The sequence below is a fragment of the Malus domestica genome, chromosome 17 (genome assembly GCF_042453785.1).
Source record: "Malus domestica chromosome 17, GDT2T_hap1".
Lineage (NCBI taxonomy): Eukaryota > Viridiplantae > Streptophyta > Magnoliopsida > Rosales > Rosaceae > Malus > Malus domestica.
The window spans coordinates 32,513,261-32,531,764 of NC_091677.1; the positions used below are offsets into that span (position 1 = coordinate 32,513,261).

General features: G+C 39.0%; 1 protein-coding gene and 1 long non-coding RNA gene across 2 annotated transcripts; one reads left to right on the top strand and one right to left on the bottom strand.

Moving 5' to 3' along the window:
• The first annotated feature begins 1,897 nt into the window (after positions 1–1,897).
• On the top strand, positions 1,898–11,589 carry LOC139193488 (protein RGF1 INDUCIBLE TRANSCRIPTION FACTOR 1-like). The gene is made up of 3 exons (XM_070816514.1): positions 1,898–2,127; positions 10,944–11,324; positions 11,422–11,589. Exons 1-3 carry the CDS (start codon positions 2,065–2,067, stop codon positions 11,587–11,589), a joined length of 612 nt encoding a protein of 203 aa, XP_070672615.1. The 5' UTR covers positions 1,898–2,064.
• A 543-nt stretch (positions 11,590–12,132) lies between these two features.
• Positions 12,133–15,135, bottom strand: LOC139193855 (uncharacterized). Its single transcript, XR_011578368.1, has 2 exons — positions 13,773–15,135; positions 12,133–13,687 (listed from the first exon to the last, which is right to left on the bottom strand). It is a non-coding gene; the product is annotated as an uncharacterized lncRNA (long non-coding RNA).
• Positions 15,136–18,504: the final 3,369 nt, after the last annotated feature.

An 18,504-nucleotide genomic window follows, 5' to 3' on the forward strand; every position in this document is an offset into this window, starting at 1 on the left:
TCTTTTAGCTAATCAATTAGCTATTTATTTTATTCTTTCCATAACTTCTAAAACCTTCCTTCTAAAAATCATGATAAATGGCCAATTAAGGACTTAATTGCCTATTTAATCCCTTAAATTGTCAATTAAGTGATCCCTTTTACCCATAAAATACCACATGGCCGGCCATCCCCTTAGCTTTCTACCTTTCCTATCTTTTCCCACTTTACTACCCCAATTAAGCTAGCTAATTGATTCTATAACCATCCATTTATTCCCTTTATGTTTAATTAGCCAATTAATCATAATAAATTGGCTAATCAAACCTAAAATTCAACCACAAAACCCACTTAATGGCCGGCCACTTTCTCTAAAAAGTGGACCGGCCAAACCCTATAAAAAGGCTCCCATTTTCACAAAACTTTCATTCCAACACTTTGGCAAAAATCCCAAAATTCTCTAAACACTCTTTCTCTCTAAATTCTAACTTTGGCATCGGAGGTTCTTCGGCCAAAGCCCCCCCATTCATCGTGGGTGCGTGAGGCTCTTGGCCTTAACCTAAGATGTTAATTGTTTTGTAGGTGCAAAATTGTCCAAGATCAAGGAGGAAGAAATTTGCCTCCACACTAACTACTTAAATTATAACTAGCTCTTAGCTTAACTAGTGATACTTTTCTTCTCACTTCTAAAAACAAATTTTATGGGTTTGAAAATTACCAGCTCGTAAATTCGGATTAGCCTACGGTTTATTCATGCCAAAGGCTTAACACTTATAGACGCGCAATGAACTTGTAACTCAATTGCACTCGAGGTTCTAAACAGAGACGACTCAAATGCAAAACGAACAACGCATGTGGCTCACTTTGAATCAAGCCTTATGTTTTTTACACTCTTTTTTTTTTTTTTTGGTACCATAAAAGTGTCTTCTTATTCCCAGCAAAAAAAGGGGGGGGGGAGGGGGGGGGAAATCACAAATTGTCGTTTTCATCTAAACCTAATTTAATTTGCCTCAAATTCACTAGTTAATGATTAAAAATTACACTTAGGAATTAAAGTAGGTAGGGCTCTCATTTGCGCTTTCATCTGAGGCCTCAATTTAGTCCTAAGTTCCATTCACTCTCCTCCTGCAGTAGCCACTTGTATGAAAATTAAAAAAATTAAAAAAAATCTAGGCATGACATGGCAGAATGATGAATATGCGGAAAATAAAATGTGTTTAAATTTTTTAAAAGATTAATGATACACTAATTATATTTTTCATATCTCATTTGTACTATTTTTGTAATAATTAATAAAGAACACATATATATCGGGATCTCATCTTCACTGAAAAGGTGTTACAAATATGAAATGAACAATATGGTAAGATTAACAATTTTTTTTTTTTTTTTTAAATCTTAGCCATGCAAGCATCCCTCGAGAAATGCATGAATATCAGACAAGATGCCAATTTACCCGAAACCGTCACATTTAGATCCAAATTTAGTACTCTTGTTTTTATTCATGAATTTACAATTTTGTCCTCGTCCACGGCATCTTCCAGGTGGATAACTCACGTGTATTGTTGTTATAGAAAGATAATAAACTGTTGACCCAAAAAATAATAATAATAAACTTGATGCGTTGTAAATACTTTTCTTATTTTTTGAAAGAAATGAAAATTAATAAATTTGTTGCGTTGTAAATACTTTTCTTATTTTTTGAAAGGAAAGAAAATCAAATGCATCATGGAAAAGAAGAAAGACATGCAACTTTTTTGTCCATATCCATAAGAATTTATTGAAATCTATGCATGGTCATGCTGACGTTACTGGTTAAACGAATATTTGCCACGTATTAATAAAAGTTTTTCTTTAACAATCCCAATAAATGTTTGTCATGCTACGTCTCAAATTACTCTCTTCTTGATATCATCGACCAGTCAATCATAAAAAGTAAAATGAGCTGTTATATCTATATATAATCTATCCCCTTTCACTAAGTAGACCCTTCTTTCCTAAGCATTTTACCTCTTCTCAAATTTCTCCTCCCACCCTTGAATCAAACACCAAATCTTTACAATTTCAACTTGTTTTCAGTGGAAGTATGAGTTCATCTTACTCTAGGCTAAGACCTGAGGCACTTCCTCAAAAGAAAAGACATCTTCAGGTACGAGACCTCGAATTAATATTAGTTATATTTCCTTTTGGCTTAATTTGTTGCAAATAGTTAAATTGTAACCAATATTTATTCTCTATACATCCATGATTTTTTTCCCTAATTATGTTTCTAATGCCTGTGTGCTGAAAATTTTTTCCTATTCAATTTGTGGTGTATATTCAGAATGGTCCCGTCCAAGACCCAATGTAATTTTATTTTGTACCAAAATATCGTTTTCACTTTAAAATATATATATATATATATATATATATATATGTGTGTGTGTGTGTGGTGTATAGTTACTATGAAATTTTTTTGGTCGAGTATTCGCTATGAATTAGCCGGTAGATAAAATAATTTGGTTTTTTTTAGCAAAATAAAAGTATTTTTTGTTGAGTGTTGCTAGTTTTGTTATGTTTTTATTTTTTATTTTATTATGTTTTGCTATTTTGTGCTAAAAGATCTAATTAATAATTAAAAAGGGAAATTCTTGAGCTAATTTCCTAAAATTTGTTGAAATATCTTTTATTTTTCAATGCAAACATACTTATTTTCGCTTCCCGAAATCGACTTGGCATCTCTAGCTACTTGTGTTTATTGAAATTGTATATTTTGCTATAAATTTGATTCATTCAAGTTATGTTTTTCTTTCTGCTTTTTGGGTATTTCCATCATGCAATGATTTTTTTTTCTTATGATAATCAACTGTGTATATCCACCACGGAGCAATTTAGTGGTTAGGGGGGATCCTAGACCCGTATTTCATACAATACATCCTGTATTCGATTTTTGACGCTTGTGAACCAGACGATGGTGATCAAGGAGAGGCTAAAATGTCTTTGTAAATCTTATCAGACTCCAAAAAAGTAGATTGTCGTAGCGAAGTCACTAGCTGATCTTTAAAAAAAATCAAAAAAATCAAAAATAAAAAACATGCATGCAATCTTTATGCAACGGTTTGACAACATGGAGAGACAAGGGAAAGTTGTAACGGATAGCAAATATATATATAGCGATTTTAAATTAGGAAACTTTAACGAAAAACTCTTGGTACTGTTCACTTTAACGATAAATCACATTTTTACACTAAAAAGTCAATCTTGGTATTATTCGCTTTACCCTTATTTTGTCCTTATCGTTAAAACTCAAAGTTTTCAAACTTTTTTCATTAGTTTTCCTTTTTAAATTAAGTAGTATGTTAGTTGATTACCTTTTATGGATAGTACCTTTTATGGATAGAGCCATATTTGCTAGAGCGAGTTGGATTAAAAACATTAGCCAAATTGACATTTCTACCCTCATAAGGCAAAAAAATCAAAACCCTATTGGACTCCTTTGAATATCTTTAAGGGAGAGCAACCACAATCATTCACCAAATTTTGGTGCATAGACCACGTACGATTGGCAAGCCACTTATTTACCAAACTTTGGTGAGTAAACCATGTACGATTGGCAAGCCACTTTGTGAGTAATACAAATGTATCTTGCAGATGAAGCCATTACTGCCACCCTTTGTTGTACTTAACAATGAAGATGATTGCAATTATTGCAAGTGTTTCAGTGAAAATGCGGTAGAAACCCAAGTCAGATATGGTCTCTGATTTTGGGTTTGAAGCACGAAGCTGGAAAAAACACAGGTGATTTTCTGGTTGAAAATTTTGGAAGGACATGTGTGGCTTAAAATTCCTTCGGCCTTTTTGAGCCCTACTGGTGATTAGTCCTACCATTCGTGGTGTGGAATACCGGCTTTGGTGAAGAAAAAAAATGAAGACGAATGCAGTAGACTTTAAAACGAATAAGTAGACAAAATGCAACTTAAATAACAATAAATTCGACCTTTCGTGGTACGATTGAAATCATTAGCTTCCTCATTGTCTGGATAGGCTATTGTGTTCATGTAAATGACAAAACGAACACTAACAGACAAATGACCTATCGACATAAACAGTCTCGTTCTCCTATTCATAGGGTGCAAGAAAAATGTTGGTCACTCACTGTTGAATCTAATCTAACGATTTTTTTTTGTTTTACTTCTAGTCTCTCTCCCTTTCCGTTTCCCTCTCTGCGGGCATCATTTTGCATAATTGGAGACAATGGCTCACCTGTAGGCATCATTCAAACATAAGAACAATGAGACGACACTACCTCTAATGGCAGTGGCGTCGCCAAAAAGGATGGAACTGGGGCCATCAGTCTTGGTGGTGGCGACGACGATGGTGAGAGTGTGACGACAATGCGGACCAAGGGCGTCGTCGTCACAATCCAAGCAGCACCAACGGCGTCGTCGTCACAATCCAAGCAGCACCAACAACTAGCAAATTCATTTGATTTGATATGTTCTCCAAATCATTGTCTTTACGACTCAAACTATTTGTAATAAATTATTGAGTTAGTTTTAGGGTGATCTACCCTTATATGTTTATTTTGGAACAAGACATTATTGTGTAGACAATCTGAATGAATAGATTGTGGTCACAAAAGGAGGGGAAGATTGAAAAGCATAGTGTCAGACCTCAATTTATTCAGCTTCAATTAGATAAGTGAGATTTCTCCAAACAATCTTCAGCCAAGCCAAATCATGGCCAGCCGAAATGGGAATCTGAATGAATATATTGTGGCCACAAAAAGGATGGAAATATATTGTGGCCATAAAAAGGATGGAAAATTAACGAGTATAGTGCCAGACCTCAATTTATTCAGTTTCAGCTAGATAAATAAGACTTCTCCAAACAAACTCAGTCATACCAAATCATGGCTAGCCGAAGTTGAATATGATAGATGACATTGTTGTGCAAACAATCTGAGTGAACAGACTGTGATCACAAAAGGAAGGAAGATTAAAAAGCATAGCGTAATACCTCAATTTATTTTGTTATGGCTAGATAAGTAATATTTCTCCAAACAAGCTTCATCCGGGCCAAATATGGCTAGCCGAAATGGAATATAATAGATGACATCACTATGCAGACAATTTGAATGAACAAACTGGTCACAAACTGAGGGAAGCTTCAAAAGTATAACGTCATACCTCAATTATGAACGTCAAAAGTATAACGTCATTGTGCAGACAATTTGAATGAACAAAAGGTCACAAAATGAGGGAAGCTTCAAAAGTATAACGTCAAAATGACAGAAGTATAACGCACTCCAAGTAATTATGAACCCATATCATGTAAGGAGACACCTTCCTAGATTTCCTACTGTATTTGGATTACACCCTATTAGGGTATACAACTTGTTGATGCACAAAACCGGAGGTCTTGGAACAACGTAAATCCGACCGTGAATCTGCAAGAAAGTAAATAATACAAGATGTATCGTGGTTCACCTCAATGTTTGGGCTACGTCCACACTGATATTATATTTCTCTGAGAGGATTGAGGATGAGAGGGTGAGAGCTCTTCCCATGGCCTAAGAATTGGCCTCCCCTAATGAGAAGAGTGAGAAGTCCTTTTATAGAATAAGGGCTCCTCACTCATTACATATTTGCCCCTTCATTTATTACATAATTACATTTGGGTCCCTTGAGTATTTATACGAGGTCTAAATACGGAGGCCCTAAGTATGGTACAAACAATGGTCCCCCAAGTCTTCAGTCAAGAGAGTCTTTTGGCTAGAGATTTGAAATTCAGTCCATGTGTGGGCCGAAGTAACTAGATGTCATCTAGAATCAATACTCGATATGAGGCGGTGCCCAATCTGAAATGATGCTCAACCAGAAGTAGCACATGTTGTGAGGCTGCTCTGCTTGTGGCTTATGTTGCCTTGGTTGGCTCAGCCTGTGGTGTTGAAGATGAGGGAGTCCCTTTTATAGAATAAGGGCTCGCTCCTCAATACAAAAATGATGGGCTAGAGTTGATGCTCGCGGCGAGGCGGTTGCTCAGTAGATGGCGATGCTCTCTAATGATGGTGAAGGAGTCCCTTTTATAAAATAAGGGCTCGCTCCTCAGTACATGAATAATGGGCTAGAGTTGATGCTTGCGACGATGCTCTCTAATGAAGGTGAGGGAGTCCCTTTTATAAAATAAAGGCTCGCTCCTCAGTACATGAATAATGGGTGCTCTCTAATGAAAGTGAGGGAGTCCCTTTTATAAAATAAGGGCTCGCTCCTCAGTACATGAATAATGGGTGCTCTCTAATGAAAGTGAGGAGTTCATTTTATAGAATAAGGGCTCGCTTCTCAATACATAAATAATGGGTTATAGTCCCCCAAGTATTTTTCATGAGGCCCAGTTGAGGCCCAATATATGGTACATAATGTAGTCTCCCAAGTTTTCGGTCAATAGAGTCTGTTGGCTGGAAACTTCAAATTGAATCCACGTATGGACCGAAGTGGCGGTTGTTTGGAGGTGGTATTTGTATACCCTACACTGAAGCTTTGTAGGTGAAGCTTTGCAAGTGAAGCTTTTGAAGCTGGAGCTTTGTAAATGAAGCTTTTGAAGCTGGAGCTTTTGTAAATGAAGCTTTTGAAGCTAGAGCTCTGTAAATGAAGCTTTCGAAGCTAGAGCTCTATAAATGAAGCTTTCGAAGCTAGAGCTCTATAAATGAAGTTTTCGAAGTTGGAGCTCTATAAATGAAGCTTTCGAAGCTAGAACTCTATAAATGAAGCTTTAAAAGCTAGAGCTCTGTAAATGAAGCTTTTGAAGCTAGATTGACATGAGTGATGCTCATGAATGTTTATGTTGATTGACATGAGTGATGCTCATGAATGTTGACATGAATGATGGTCATGAATGTTTATGTATGATTGACATGAGTGATGCTCATAAATGTTTATGTATGATTGACATGAGTGATACTCATGTATAATTGTGGAATATTGGACGTAGTTTTGATCACCTGGTTGGTGATAATAGCGGCAGGGTGCCGAATAAATTTGGAGTACTGGGCGTACTTTTGATCACATGGTTGGTGATAATAACGGCATGGTGCCGAATAAATTTGGAGTACTGGGCGTACTTTTGATTACCTGGTTGGTGATAATAGCAGCAGGGTGCCGAATAATTTTGGAGTACTAAGCGTACTTTTGATCACCTGGTTGGTGATAATAGCGGCAGGTTGCTGAATAATTTTTTGTAGTACTGGACATACTTTTGATCACCTGGTTGGTGATAATAGAGGGCCTGACTTTTTTGGGCATATGAGCCTTCACCCTCCACATAACATTCTAGCCCATTATTTTGGGCTTGCCGTTTTTTTTTTTTTTACCCCTTGATGGGGTTACACAGATGTCTTCGAAAGATAAGGAAAACAAATTACATCATTAAAAAATAAAGCTACTGAAAGTGGGTATGGCAGATGGTTAGATAGCATGTGCAGCTGGCAGTTGCGGGGGCAGGGCTTGCTCAATGGGTCACGCCCATAATTATGCCATTACTCCATCTGCTTTTTCTTTATCTTCTTCCCTTTTTCTTTTCTCTTTTTTGCTGCACCTCTCTCTGTTTCTCCACCTCCAGACATAAGGAATCATAATGATAGGAATCTTATATTTTGATTTTCTTCTTTCCTCTTTTCCTTTATTCCACTTTTGCTTTTTTTAGAAAAGGAAGATGCAGGGGATGGGTCATTGATCTCATCCAACAGGTTGTCTGGAGCATACATAACATCTTTGATCTGCACTAGCTTCCCTGCAATTTGTCGATGTGCTGGGGCTGGCCATGGCCCTTCTTGATCGCTTCCCGGAAACTGCAAGATTAAGAACCAGACGGCGGATTCTTACTGGAGATCCACCGCCGCTGAGATGATAGGGAAATCAGAGATCGACGGACGGCAGAGATCGGATACGATCAAACATCGACGGCGGCCATCGGACCTCAAAATCTGTGGCAGTTTTGTCATCTCTCTCACTCTCTCCGGAGTTCGTCTCTACCTCCCTTTCGTGAGATATGGATTCATCCCTGAAATGCTCCATAACTCAGAAGCTTCCTAACGAGCGCCAAATTCCCAAAGTGAGCGGCGAGGAACAAGGCAATGATCTGAGTCTTGAACTCCTCATAATCGACGCGAACCTCGTGCGCCGACTCGCCCTGCGCCACAATCTCTATCTTTTTCGACTTCAAGCACACTGTTCTAACAAAGTTTTGAACTTTCAAATGGGTTTTCTAAAATCTAAAATGGGTTTTGCTTAAAATTGAAGAGAAATGATTAGAGTGGGAGTGAGAGATGCGGTAGGTTTATAGTTAAGAGAGTAGAGAGAGAATGAGAGATAAGATGGCTCCGTGGAGATGATGTTCGTCTGTTTAAAAATCCCTCGTTTGAGCAACTATCTCATTGCCTTTGTAGATGGTGCAAGATTTCTGGAAAGGAAATCCCTTCACTTTGAAATTACAAGTTGGATCTGCTGAGTTCTCACCAACAAGAAACACTTCCAACTCAGTTCTGGTAAGCTTATTTTTCGTTCTCTTCACTCTAAATTTCAAGTCTTTCTCCTCACTATCTCCCCCTTTGTATCCTTCCCAACTTCCATGATCTTTACAGAGCAAAGAAAACAGAGGATTTCCGGTGGCGTCAAGCATCACGTGCTTGTGAGAAGAAGTCTTGGAAGATTGATGGGTGACTTTGTAAACGGTGTCACCGAAGGAATCGAGGAAACCTAATTCGCCACGTGGAAGGCCGGGATGTTTCTGACAAAGAGATTGACCGGGATTTGTGAGCTCGTGGGATGAACAGGGGCTGAAGCTGGAACGATGTCAGCTATTTTACAGAAGCAAGGGATTCATTTGAATTCAATTGAGTTTTTGGGATTTTGGAAACTGGGTTAGGTTGATTTATTTGATGTTTGGTTCTTGGGTTTCTGCAAATTCATGGTGGTGATATGAAAAAATTGAGAGAGGATCGACATAGCTTTTCGTGTCGTTTCCCACAGATGGCGCCAAATGTTGATGCACAAAACCGGAGGTCTTGGAACAACGTAAATTCGACAGTGAATCTACAAGCAAGTAAATAACACAAGATGTATCGTGGTTCACCCCAATGTTTGGGCTACGTCCACATTGTTATTGTATTTCTCTTAGAGGATTGAGGATGAGAGGGTGAGAGCTTCTGAGGGTGAGAGAGCTCTTCCCATGGCCTAAGAATTGGCCTCTCCTAATGAGGAGAGTGATGAGTCCTTTTATAGAATAAGGGCTCCTCACTTATTACATATTTGCCCTTTCATTTATTACATAATTACATTTGGGTCCCCCAAGTATTTATACGAGGTCTAAATACGGAGACCCTAAATATGGTACAAACACAACTCTTATAGGGACTCACCACTTTGTATTACGATCTAGTAGTATTATTCTTCACTTGTAAGTGAGAGGTCTTAGGTTCGATTCTCGCCAAAGGCAAGTTTGAACCACATTATTGCTAGCCCATTGTGAGGTTAAGCCTACCCCCTCCCTTTTAGTGTAGACAATATTATTTGTGCAAAAAAAAAAAAAAACTCCTATAGAGACTCTCCAATCATCGTTATAAGTACCCCCAATCATCCACCATTGAAGGTATACCATCCTTCACGCTCTAAGCCTGCTAGTCTTACGTTTATACTGAAACACAACTAACTTGACCATTAGAGAGTCCTTGAGCGACACCATACCAGTGCCATCTTAACTATTTGAGAGTTGTATGTATTGTCTTGCATGTGACTTTAGAGTCACAAACTTAGACTTAACCAAGTTGGCTGTTGTAGTACGGTCCCTTCTATGAACCCAAGTTTGAGTCACTATCCATGTCGTTTAGATATATTAATTAGAACATGGTTAGAAAAACGAGAACAATTTTAAAGACAAGGCATTTTCCCGCAAACAAGAAAGCAAGACAATAATTAAATTCACTCAAATCAAATAAGGGGATTTTATCACCAAACAAAAAGTCGAATGAGGGGATTCCCAATAATTTCCTTATTTTGCCATGAAATATAGAAATACTTACTGATTGTGTTTTATATATTAAGTCCTTTAGCAATACTGTCTAGGAGTATTTTTTTTTAAATAAGAGATTTTAAGTCTGGCTTTTGCAGATAGTATAAGTTTCTTATTTATCTTTGTAAGTAATATTCATTAAGGAACTAATGAAATTTCACACGTATGTAGACCCCTTGGGCAAAATTAAGTTTCTGGATCCACCATGTTAATTGCAAGAGAAGTAGGGCTCGTTTGGATGTGCTTTTAAAATGACTAAAAGCGCTTTTAGAGAAAATGTTTTTTGGTTCCAAAAGCACTTAAAGTGCTTTCTGCAAGAAGCATCAGTTATATGCTGCTTCTAGGAATGACTTTAAGTGCTTTTCCAGAATTTACTTGTATTTTTACTAAGGATTGGTTTCAAAAACATTTTCACCAAAAGCGTTTTTAGTCATTTTAAAAGCATATCCAAACGAGCTCGTAATGTCGTTTATAAGATGAACAATTTGAGATTTTGTGCTTCATGGTTTGGCATGATGTCCCTCATGTTGTGCTCTTGCTACTGTTGCCTAGTCATGACCTTGGCTTTCTTCCAATCTTTTTTGTTAGACTTTGCATTTTAGTTGCTTGCGGTTCATACCATTGTCTCGGTGTTTCCATTTTTGCTGCATTTTGCATCAAGTAAATTCATACTTTAATTAGTAAGGCTGAATGAGACCTCTCGTCGTAAATGGATGGTCTCTTCACCTACATCCTGCCACTCTAGGGTGGAGAATCTGTTTGCCGCTATTCTTTTTGCAACCGCAAGTGAGCAGTCGTGGCATTGGTGACAAAAGACGTAGCACTTGTGTCTGTTTTGGGTGATGAAGATTGAAGCATCACAATTCATTGCCAAGACAAGAACTTTTCCTGACTTTTCGTCCTTAAAACCTTGTTTTGTAGGGGAATTATCAACTTAATGGAAGCAGGGATGAAGTAGTTGAAGTTGCAAGCGACTTGAGGAATGAAAGCTTGACGAGGGAAAAAAATTTAAGCAAAAAGGAAGTTATGAATGGAAATCAAAAGCCCGAGTGGCTCGATTCATTTATAAAAATAATCTTTTTCGATGCCTGTCCAGATCATCCTGTAGACAAGAATGAAAAGAACAGATACTTGAATGAAAGGAACAGATACTGTGTTGATTGTAACACAGCAGCCTGCCAGTACTGCATTGATTCTGGTGATCATCGACATCACCGAACATTGCAAATTTACCACTATATCTATCAGGGTGCTGTCCCACTTGATACCATGAAAAAGCATATGGATTGTTCCCAAATTCAGGTACATTAATTATTCATGTGTTTTCCTTCTTTACTAAATTCTTTATTGTGTTTTCCTTCTTCATCTGTTTCTTCTTCTTTTTTCGTCGGTTTTTCAGCCATATAGATCCAACAAGAAATTGGTTCTACCTCAGACTCCACTTCCCCGCTCTGGATCAAAAAATGACTCTGCCAATGATGAAGGGTGCTGTGAGATTTGTAAAAGAACATTACGTGAACCAGATCGTCATCGCTATTGCTGTATTTCTTGCAAGGAAAGTCTCTGACTGTAGTATGATTGCCGTGTATATATATATATATACTGCTTTCATTTTACCTTCAATTGAATTCGTCTAAATTTACTGCATAAAACTTCAGGTCAAAGCATTTTCAAGAAAGGCCAGTGCTTCAGTTCCTCCATTTCTTTCCGTCCAGCCTTCTAAGCAGCGCAAGAGAGTTCCGAAACCTGAAGGAAATTTATCCAAAAGAAAGGGAAAACCATGCAGAGCCCCCTTTTTCTAAAGCCTAGCCTTAGGTCAGTTCACTTGCTTGATGTTTAAAAATGAAAGTACTCAGTTTTCTCAGTCATTTAAGTAATTAAACACTAAAATTTTGCTAGTAAAGCCTGCTTCTTGTTTTTCAGGCCTTTCTTCACTCTCTCGTATCAAGTCAGGATGCAATGTTTCTCGAAGAACTTCAAGCATGCCATCTAAACATCATTCTGCATTTTTATCATATTGCAGCAGTCACTGAACTACCTGACTGCGCGTGTGTGTGAATTAGTGAGAGAGAGTGAGAGTGAGAGACAGAGACAGAGATGCGCGTGTGTGTGAACGAATGAATTTTGGTATGACATTTACAGTTACTATGATCGAAGGTACAAGAATATTCGCAAATCTTTATGCATTGTCATTCCTAGGCTGGTAGCTATCAGCACATATCATTTGCATCAGTTTGCATTAGTACCCCTACCCACACCCGTCCTTATTCAGTCTCTGGCTCTCTGCAACAAATGGAAAAAGCTTCAGAGCAGTTGAACCTGAGACTGGGTTGAATTCTAGGAGGCACCGGTGAAACACAACATGCAGAGCATAGAAACAGCGGTGGCACAGTGTCAGCATCCTCAATTCCGCAGCAGCGTGTATGTTGCCACAACTCAGTGGTGTGTCTAAATCTATCCCACTTCCTCTCACACCAGCTTCTGCTCCTCATTTAGCTACTCCAAAAAGTACTACCATTTCATCCAAGCCTTTAATTCCCATGACCACAAACCGTTCTATGATACAATAAGTATCTCTCAGTGCACTCTCAGCTGCTTGCTTTAGCTCTCTAATTGTTGAATGCTGTGGCATAACTACTACTTCACCAGGCGGCAACCCCCTCTTGAATTCGATTTCCTTATCAGTCGAACTGGGCAAGAGTTGGCAAAAGAATGTCAACAACTGCTCTTCATCATCCCTAAATGAACATTCCTTCACGAATTGCTTGGCATCTAATACTGCTTGAGTAGCCAAATCTACTAGCTCTGATTCCGGGTATGGGTATCCCAACAGCACGTGCTCATATAGATAAAGCACATCATTGTAAACATCAACTCCAGGAACTAGAGTTGCTGATTGAAAAGACTGAGCAACTCTCTTTCTCAGGTTCCAAGACCTTAACCCCATCTGCAAGATCACTGTGTACCCCAAAACCTGAGTTGCTGGGTTCACTGCACAGCACACGATGTGATTCCCAACTATCACATTATTCATTGATTTCAGCACAGTTCAAGAGGCCAGTATCTCCAATACGTAAGCTAGCTGCATCTCGCACATCTTGCCGGGTCATCCAACCATGACCGCTCTCTTTCTTTTCTTGCAATGCATTCACAATCACATCCGCTGCAAACTCGAGTCTTCTTGTAGGCCATCAGCTATCCATGTGAGCAATAATAGTACCGAACTTCCTGCACCTCGCAGATTTTCCTTCATCGAGGGCTTGATCTGGAGGGTAACTTTGGTTGCAGATTTTACAGTGAAAGATGAAACAGCAGCAGGACCCATGACTTCTTCTGTCCAGGAACACTAGACTTGACAGTTAGCATAAAGCAGATAAGATCTTTGATTGTGATCAACTTTGTTTCACTCAAACTTCCGTAGTAGCGAATTATCTGTTTCAGTTCTTCACACTCGTCCATGTCAATGAAATCTTGAAGGATCCTTCCAAGTTCTAATGAGCTGAGAATCTCTATTGCTTATTCATAATTGTGTTCTGTCACATCAAAACTGCCATGGCAGAATTGGTAACCCCACCTACCAAACCAAGAATGGCCATAAGCAACACCATGGAGAACGCGTAGATTCATTGAACGTTTCTTAGAGGCATCCTCAACGGTGATTTTTCCTGGAAAAGGGAGAAAACATCAAAACCAAGTCACGGATTTCAATAAAGTAATTGCAAAATCAGGAAATGGAGAGTTTTCTTTTACCTGGTTCGAAGATTAGTGCAAATTCTGTCCCAAAGATCCATAATCTCTCTGCCATAGAGATGCTTTGAACCCCCTTCGGGTCCATTGATGCAGACCAAGTGAGCAAACCCATTACAGTAAATCAAGCCGTGTAAGAGGTGGGTAGGAAGATCAAGGCTACCATTAACCAGAGGCTTATGCCACTCATCATCTACTGGGATTATCATTTGGTACTTTCTCTTCGATACAAAGTAATTACTCCAACCTAAACAAACACAACATGTTATGATTGCAGAACTCAGAAGCTGGAATGACTCTGGTACAGCACAATCAACTAGCAGACGTAAAAGCTAAACTATTTTCCCTTCATGATTTCTTGTTTAAGAAAAGCCAGCTAAGTAGCCATTTCTGTGTAAATTAGTAGTACATTAGGTTAGAGTAATACTAACTGTAACAATAATCTACCGGATGGAGAAATCGAATGACAGAATTAGGGAAGTTACAAATTTTCTGTGGTTCCATTGCAAGAAGGAAGAATTACAAATTTCTGAATTCTGCATTCCAACAATTTAATCCAGCGACTTGCTTTGCTATGTTCAACCAACATCCAATTCCAAAATCCAACCCCAAAGTAGCAGAAACCCCCACTAGGAAAACTGACGAACACAGCTAAAGTAGCACATTGGTCGTTTATTTACTAGTACATTCAGTTTGACTTATATTAACTCTAACAATCATTCTTATATAAGAAATCCATTACAACTTCTCTAACCTTGGTTCCTTTCGAAGGAGAAAGGAGTTACAACCGCTCGAAAAACTGGTTTCTAGGATAAATGTAACTCAATTAACATGGTGGAATGACAGAATTAGGAATTGTTTCTAGGCTATATAGGGAGACCAATTTTCTAACTTAGCCTCCTTTCCAAGAGGGAAAGAGTAAGAAATTTTCCAGCTTCTGCATTCTGCAGAATACAACTACATCCAGCAACCAACATCAAATTTTCCAACCAAAATTTTCAACACCAAAGTAGCAGAACCCCAATCGAAAAACCGAGGAACAAAGCTAAAGATAAGCAATTCTTGGAACAGAAAAAAGTCAAGAAACCAAATTGAGAAATCAAAGAAACAATCACATTACAGTACACCAATTCTTGTTCTATAAAAAAAAAAAACCACACTGCAGCAGGGAAATTCGAATTCTTTAGCAGAAATCCACTTGAAAAAAAACCAAGGAATTGAAGAAATATAAGAAAATCTTGGAACACCAACGACCAATTCCTGACCCTAAACAGAAGTATGCAGAAAACCAATTCCAAAATCAAGCTTCAAGCTTCATTTCTCTCTCTCTCTCTCTCTCTCTCTCTCTCGTTCTCTCTTTCTCTCTCCTCCAAGACTCTGCTTTCTTGAAAAATCAATAACGAGTAACTGTTAGGAATGTCGGTACTACAAGATAGAGAATGCACAAAGTAAAGTAGAAAATGGACACCAAAAATTTATGTGGTTCGGCAATTTATGCCTACGTCCACCAAACAAGGATCAATCTTCACTATATGAAAAGATGAGTACAACAAGAGTAGTCTTACCAAGCCAAAGACAAGGCTTGATGGATACAAGAAAGTAGGACACACACTTTCTATCACACTAAACTTCACTCACACAATGTGTAGTGGAACACTCTCACTCTCACTCTTGGAGTGGAACTCTAGCTTTGGACTTGATCCTTTGCTACTCACTACTCTCTTGATTTGTTGTTTCACTACAACATCACACCCATATTTATAGGTGAGGGTTTGGCATTCTACTAGTTTCTAGTGTATTCTTCAAACCTCTAGCATAGAAAGATCTAGACTAGCCACAAAAGTGTGGCTTCTAGATCTTTCCATTTGCAACCAAGGAAGCTAGTACTCTCTAGCTTCTTCCATCAACTTAATAACATGCTAGAATTGTCTAGCATGCTCCAGCCATCTCTCTTGCTTACTAGAATAATCTAGAACATTGATCATGGGCTGGACCATATACCAACAATCTCCCCCTCCAGTCCATGAGGGAGGAATTCCGATCATGACTCCAAGTTACCTGGAGTCCATCCCAGCAGCCTTAATGCAGAATTCCAACTTTGATTTTGTGACCACCTTTGTCAACATGTCTGAAGAATTATTATCGGTATGAATCTTCTTCAGCTGTAGCATCTTGTTCTCGATAGCATCTCTAATCCAGTGATAACGAATATCAATGTGCTTGGTGCGTGAATGGTATGCAGTGTTTTTGCTCAAATCCAGAGCACTCTGACTATCACAATAAACGCCATAATCACTTTGTTTCAAACCCAACTCTTGGAGAAACCGCTTCAGCCACAACAACTCCTTGCATGCTTCTGTAGCGGCTATGTATTCAGCCTCGGTTGTAGACAAAGCAACACACTTTTGCAACTTGGATTGCCAAGACACGGCTCCCCCTGCAAAAGTAAACAAGTACCCAGACGTAGATTTTCTACCATCCAGGTCACCTCCCATGTCAGCATCTGTAAATCCTTCTAAGATTGGTTTGGAACCGCCAAAGCACAAGCACATCTTAGAAGTCCCCTTCAAATATCTGAGAATCCACTTAACAGCTTCCCAATGGTCTTTCCCTGGATTAGAGAGAAACCTGCTCACCACACCTACTGCATGAGCAATATCTGGCCGTGTGCACACCATTGCATACATGATACTTCCTACTGCTGAAGAGTAGGGAACAACTGCCATTTTCTCCTTTTCTTCATATGTTTTTGGACACGACTCTTTGCTCAACTTGATATGATTGGCTAAAGGTGAGCTTACCGATTTGGCTGTTTTCATGTTGAACCTTTCAAGCACCCGTTCAACATACTTTTCTTGTGACAGCCACAACTTCTTGGATTTTCTGTCACGAATTATCTCCATGCCCAAAATCTGCTTGGCTGGCCCTAAGTCCTTCATGTCAAAGGACTTAGATAACTCTTCTTTGAGCTTTTTAATCATAAAAGCATCTTGACCGACAATCAACATGTCATCAACATAAAGCAACAAAATGATGAATTTACCTCCAGAAAATTGTTTGATATAGACACAAGAGTCAGCATGAGTTCTCTTGTACCCATTACTCACCATGAATGAGTTGAACTTCTTATTCCACTGTCTCGGAGCCTGCTTAAGACCATATAAACTTTTCTTGAGCTTGCACACCAAATTTTCTTTACCTTTGACTTCAAAGCCTTTGGGTTGCTCCATGTATATCTCCTCTTCTAAATTGCCGTGGAGAAATGCAGTTTTAACATCTAACTGCTCGAGCTCAAGATCCATGCTTGCTGCCATACCAAGGATAACTCGAATGGAAGTCATCTTCACCACCGGTGAGAAAATCTCATCAAAGTCAACTCCTTTCTTTTGACCAAAACCTTTGACAACCAAACGAGCCTTGTACCTTGTCATGTTGTCGTCTCTTTTCAATTTGAACACCCACTTGTTTTTCAATGCTTTCCTGCCCTTTGGAAGCTCCACAAGCTCATAGGTATCATTCTTTGATAAGGAATCCATCTCCGACTCCATTGCCTTCATCCATTTGTCACTGTCGTTATGAGCTTTGGCATCCTCATATGTTTCGGGCTCTCCATAATTAGTCAACATGATATACTCTGATGAAGAATACTTGGTAGACGGTCTTCGACTTCTGATGGATCTTCTGACCTGATCTTCATTCTCTTGCGGGGCTAGAGGCTCCCCCTGATTGGATTCTCCTTGAATCTGCTCTTCTTGACTAGGCTCCCCCTGATCAGCAATCTCATGGTCTGGCACATCTTGATCAGGCTCCTCTTGATCAGCATTATCTGATTCTGCAGGCACTTCATTGGCAGTTGCTTCAGGGATGTCATCGTGACTTTCTTCATCTGAAACTAATGGATCAACTCCTCTGACTGCGCCATCTGGTTGTGCCTCTTTATCCGAATCCCCAATTGTTTGATCTTCATAAAAGACCACGTCTCTACTTCGGATAAACTTCTTCTGGTATGGGTCCCATAATCTGTAACCAAAATCTTCACCGCCATAACCAAGAAAGATGCACGGTGTAGCTTTGTAGTCTAACTTCGATCTCTGCTCTTTGGGCACATGCACAAAAGCTTTGCAACCAAACACCTTCAGATGAGAGTAAGACACATCATTACCAGTCCATACTCTCTCTGGAACATCAAGACCTAATGGTACTGATGGAGATCGGTTGATCAAATAGCAGGCTGTCCTTACAGCTTCACCCCAGAACTGCTTAGATAACTTTGCAGTCCTCAACATACACCTGACTTTCTCCATGATGGTTCGGTTCATTCTTTCAGCAACACCGTTATGTTGTGGAGTTCCAGGAACTGTCTTCTCATGACGTATGCCATGTTTTACACAATACTCTCTAAACTGGTGAGATGTGTACTCGCCGCCGTTGTCGCTACGAAGGCACTTGAGAGGTTTCCCAGTTTCCCTCTCCACCATGGCATGGAACTCCTGGAATGTCTGAAACACCTGGTCTTTGGATTTCAACAAATACACCCACACCCTTCGTGAAGCATCATCAATATAAGTAACAAAATATTTATTTCTTCCAAGTGACTCGACTTCCATGGGACCACACACATCTGAATAAACAAGATCTAACAAGTTTCCTTTCTTTGTAGATGGAACAGAAAAACTAACTCTTCTTTGTTTTCCGAATAAACAATGCTCACAAGAGTTTAACGACGTACCTTTGG

Coding starts and splice junctions, on each gene's coding strand:
- LOC139193488 (XM_070816514.1), top strand. CDS start 2,065: ATGAGTTCATCTTACTCTAGGCTAAGACCTGAGGCACTTCCTCAAAAG. Junction 2,128..10,943: donor AAAAGAAAAGACATCTTCAG/GTACGAGACCTC, acceptor CTTGTTTTGTAG/GGGAATTATCAACTTAATGG. Junction 11,325..11,421: donor TGGATTGTTCCCAAATTCAG/GTACATTAATTA, acceptor TCGGTTTTTCAG/CCATATAGATCCAACAAGAA.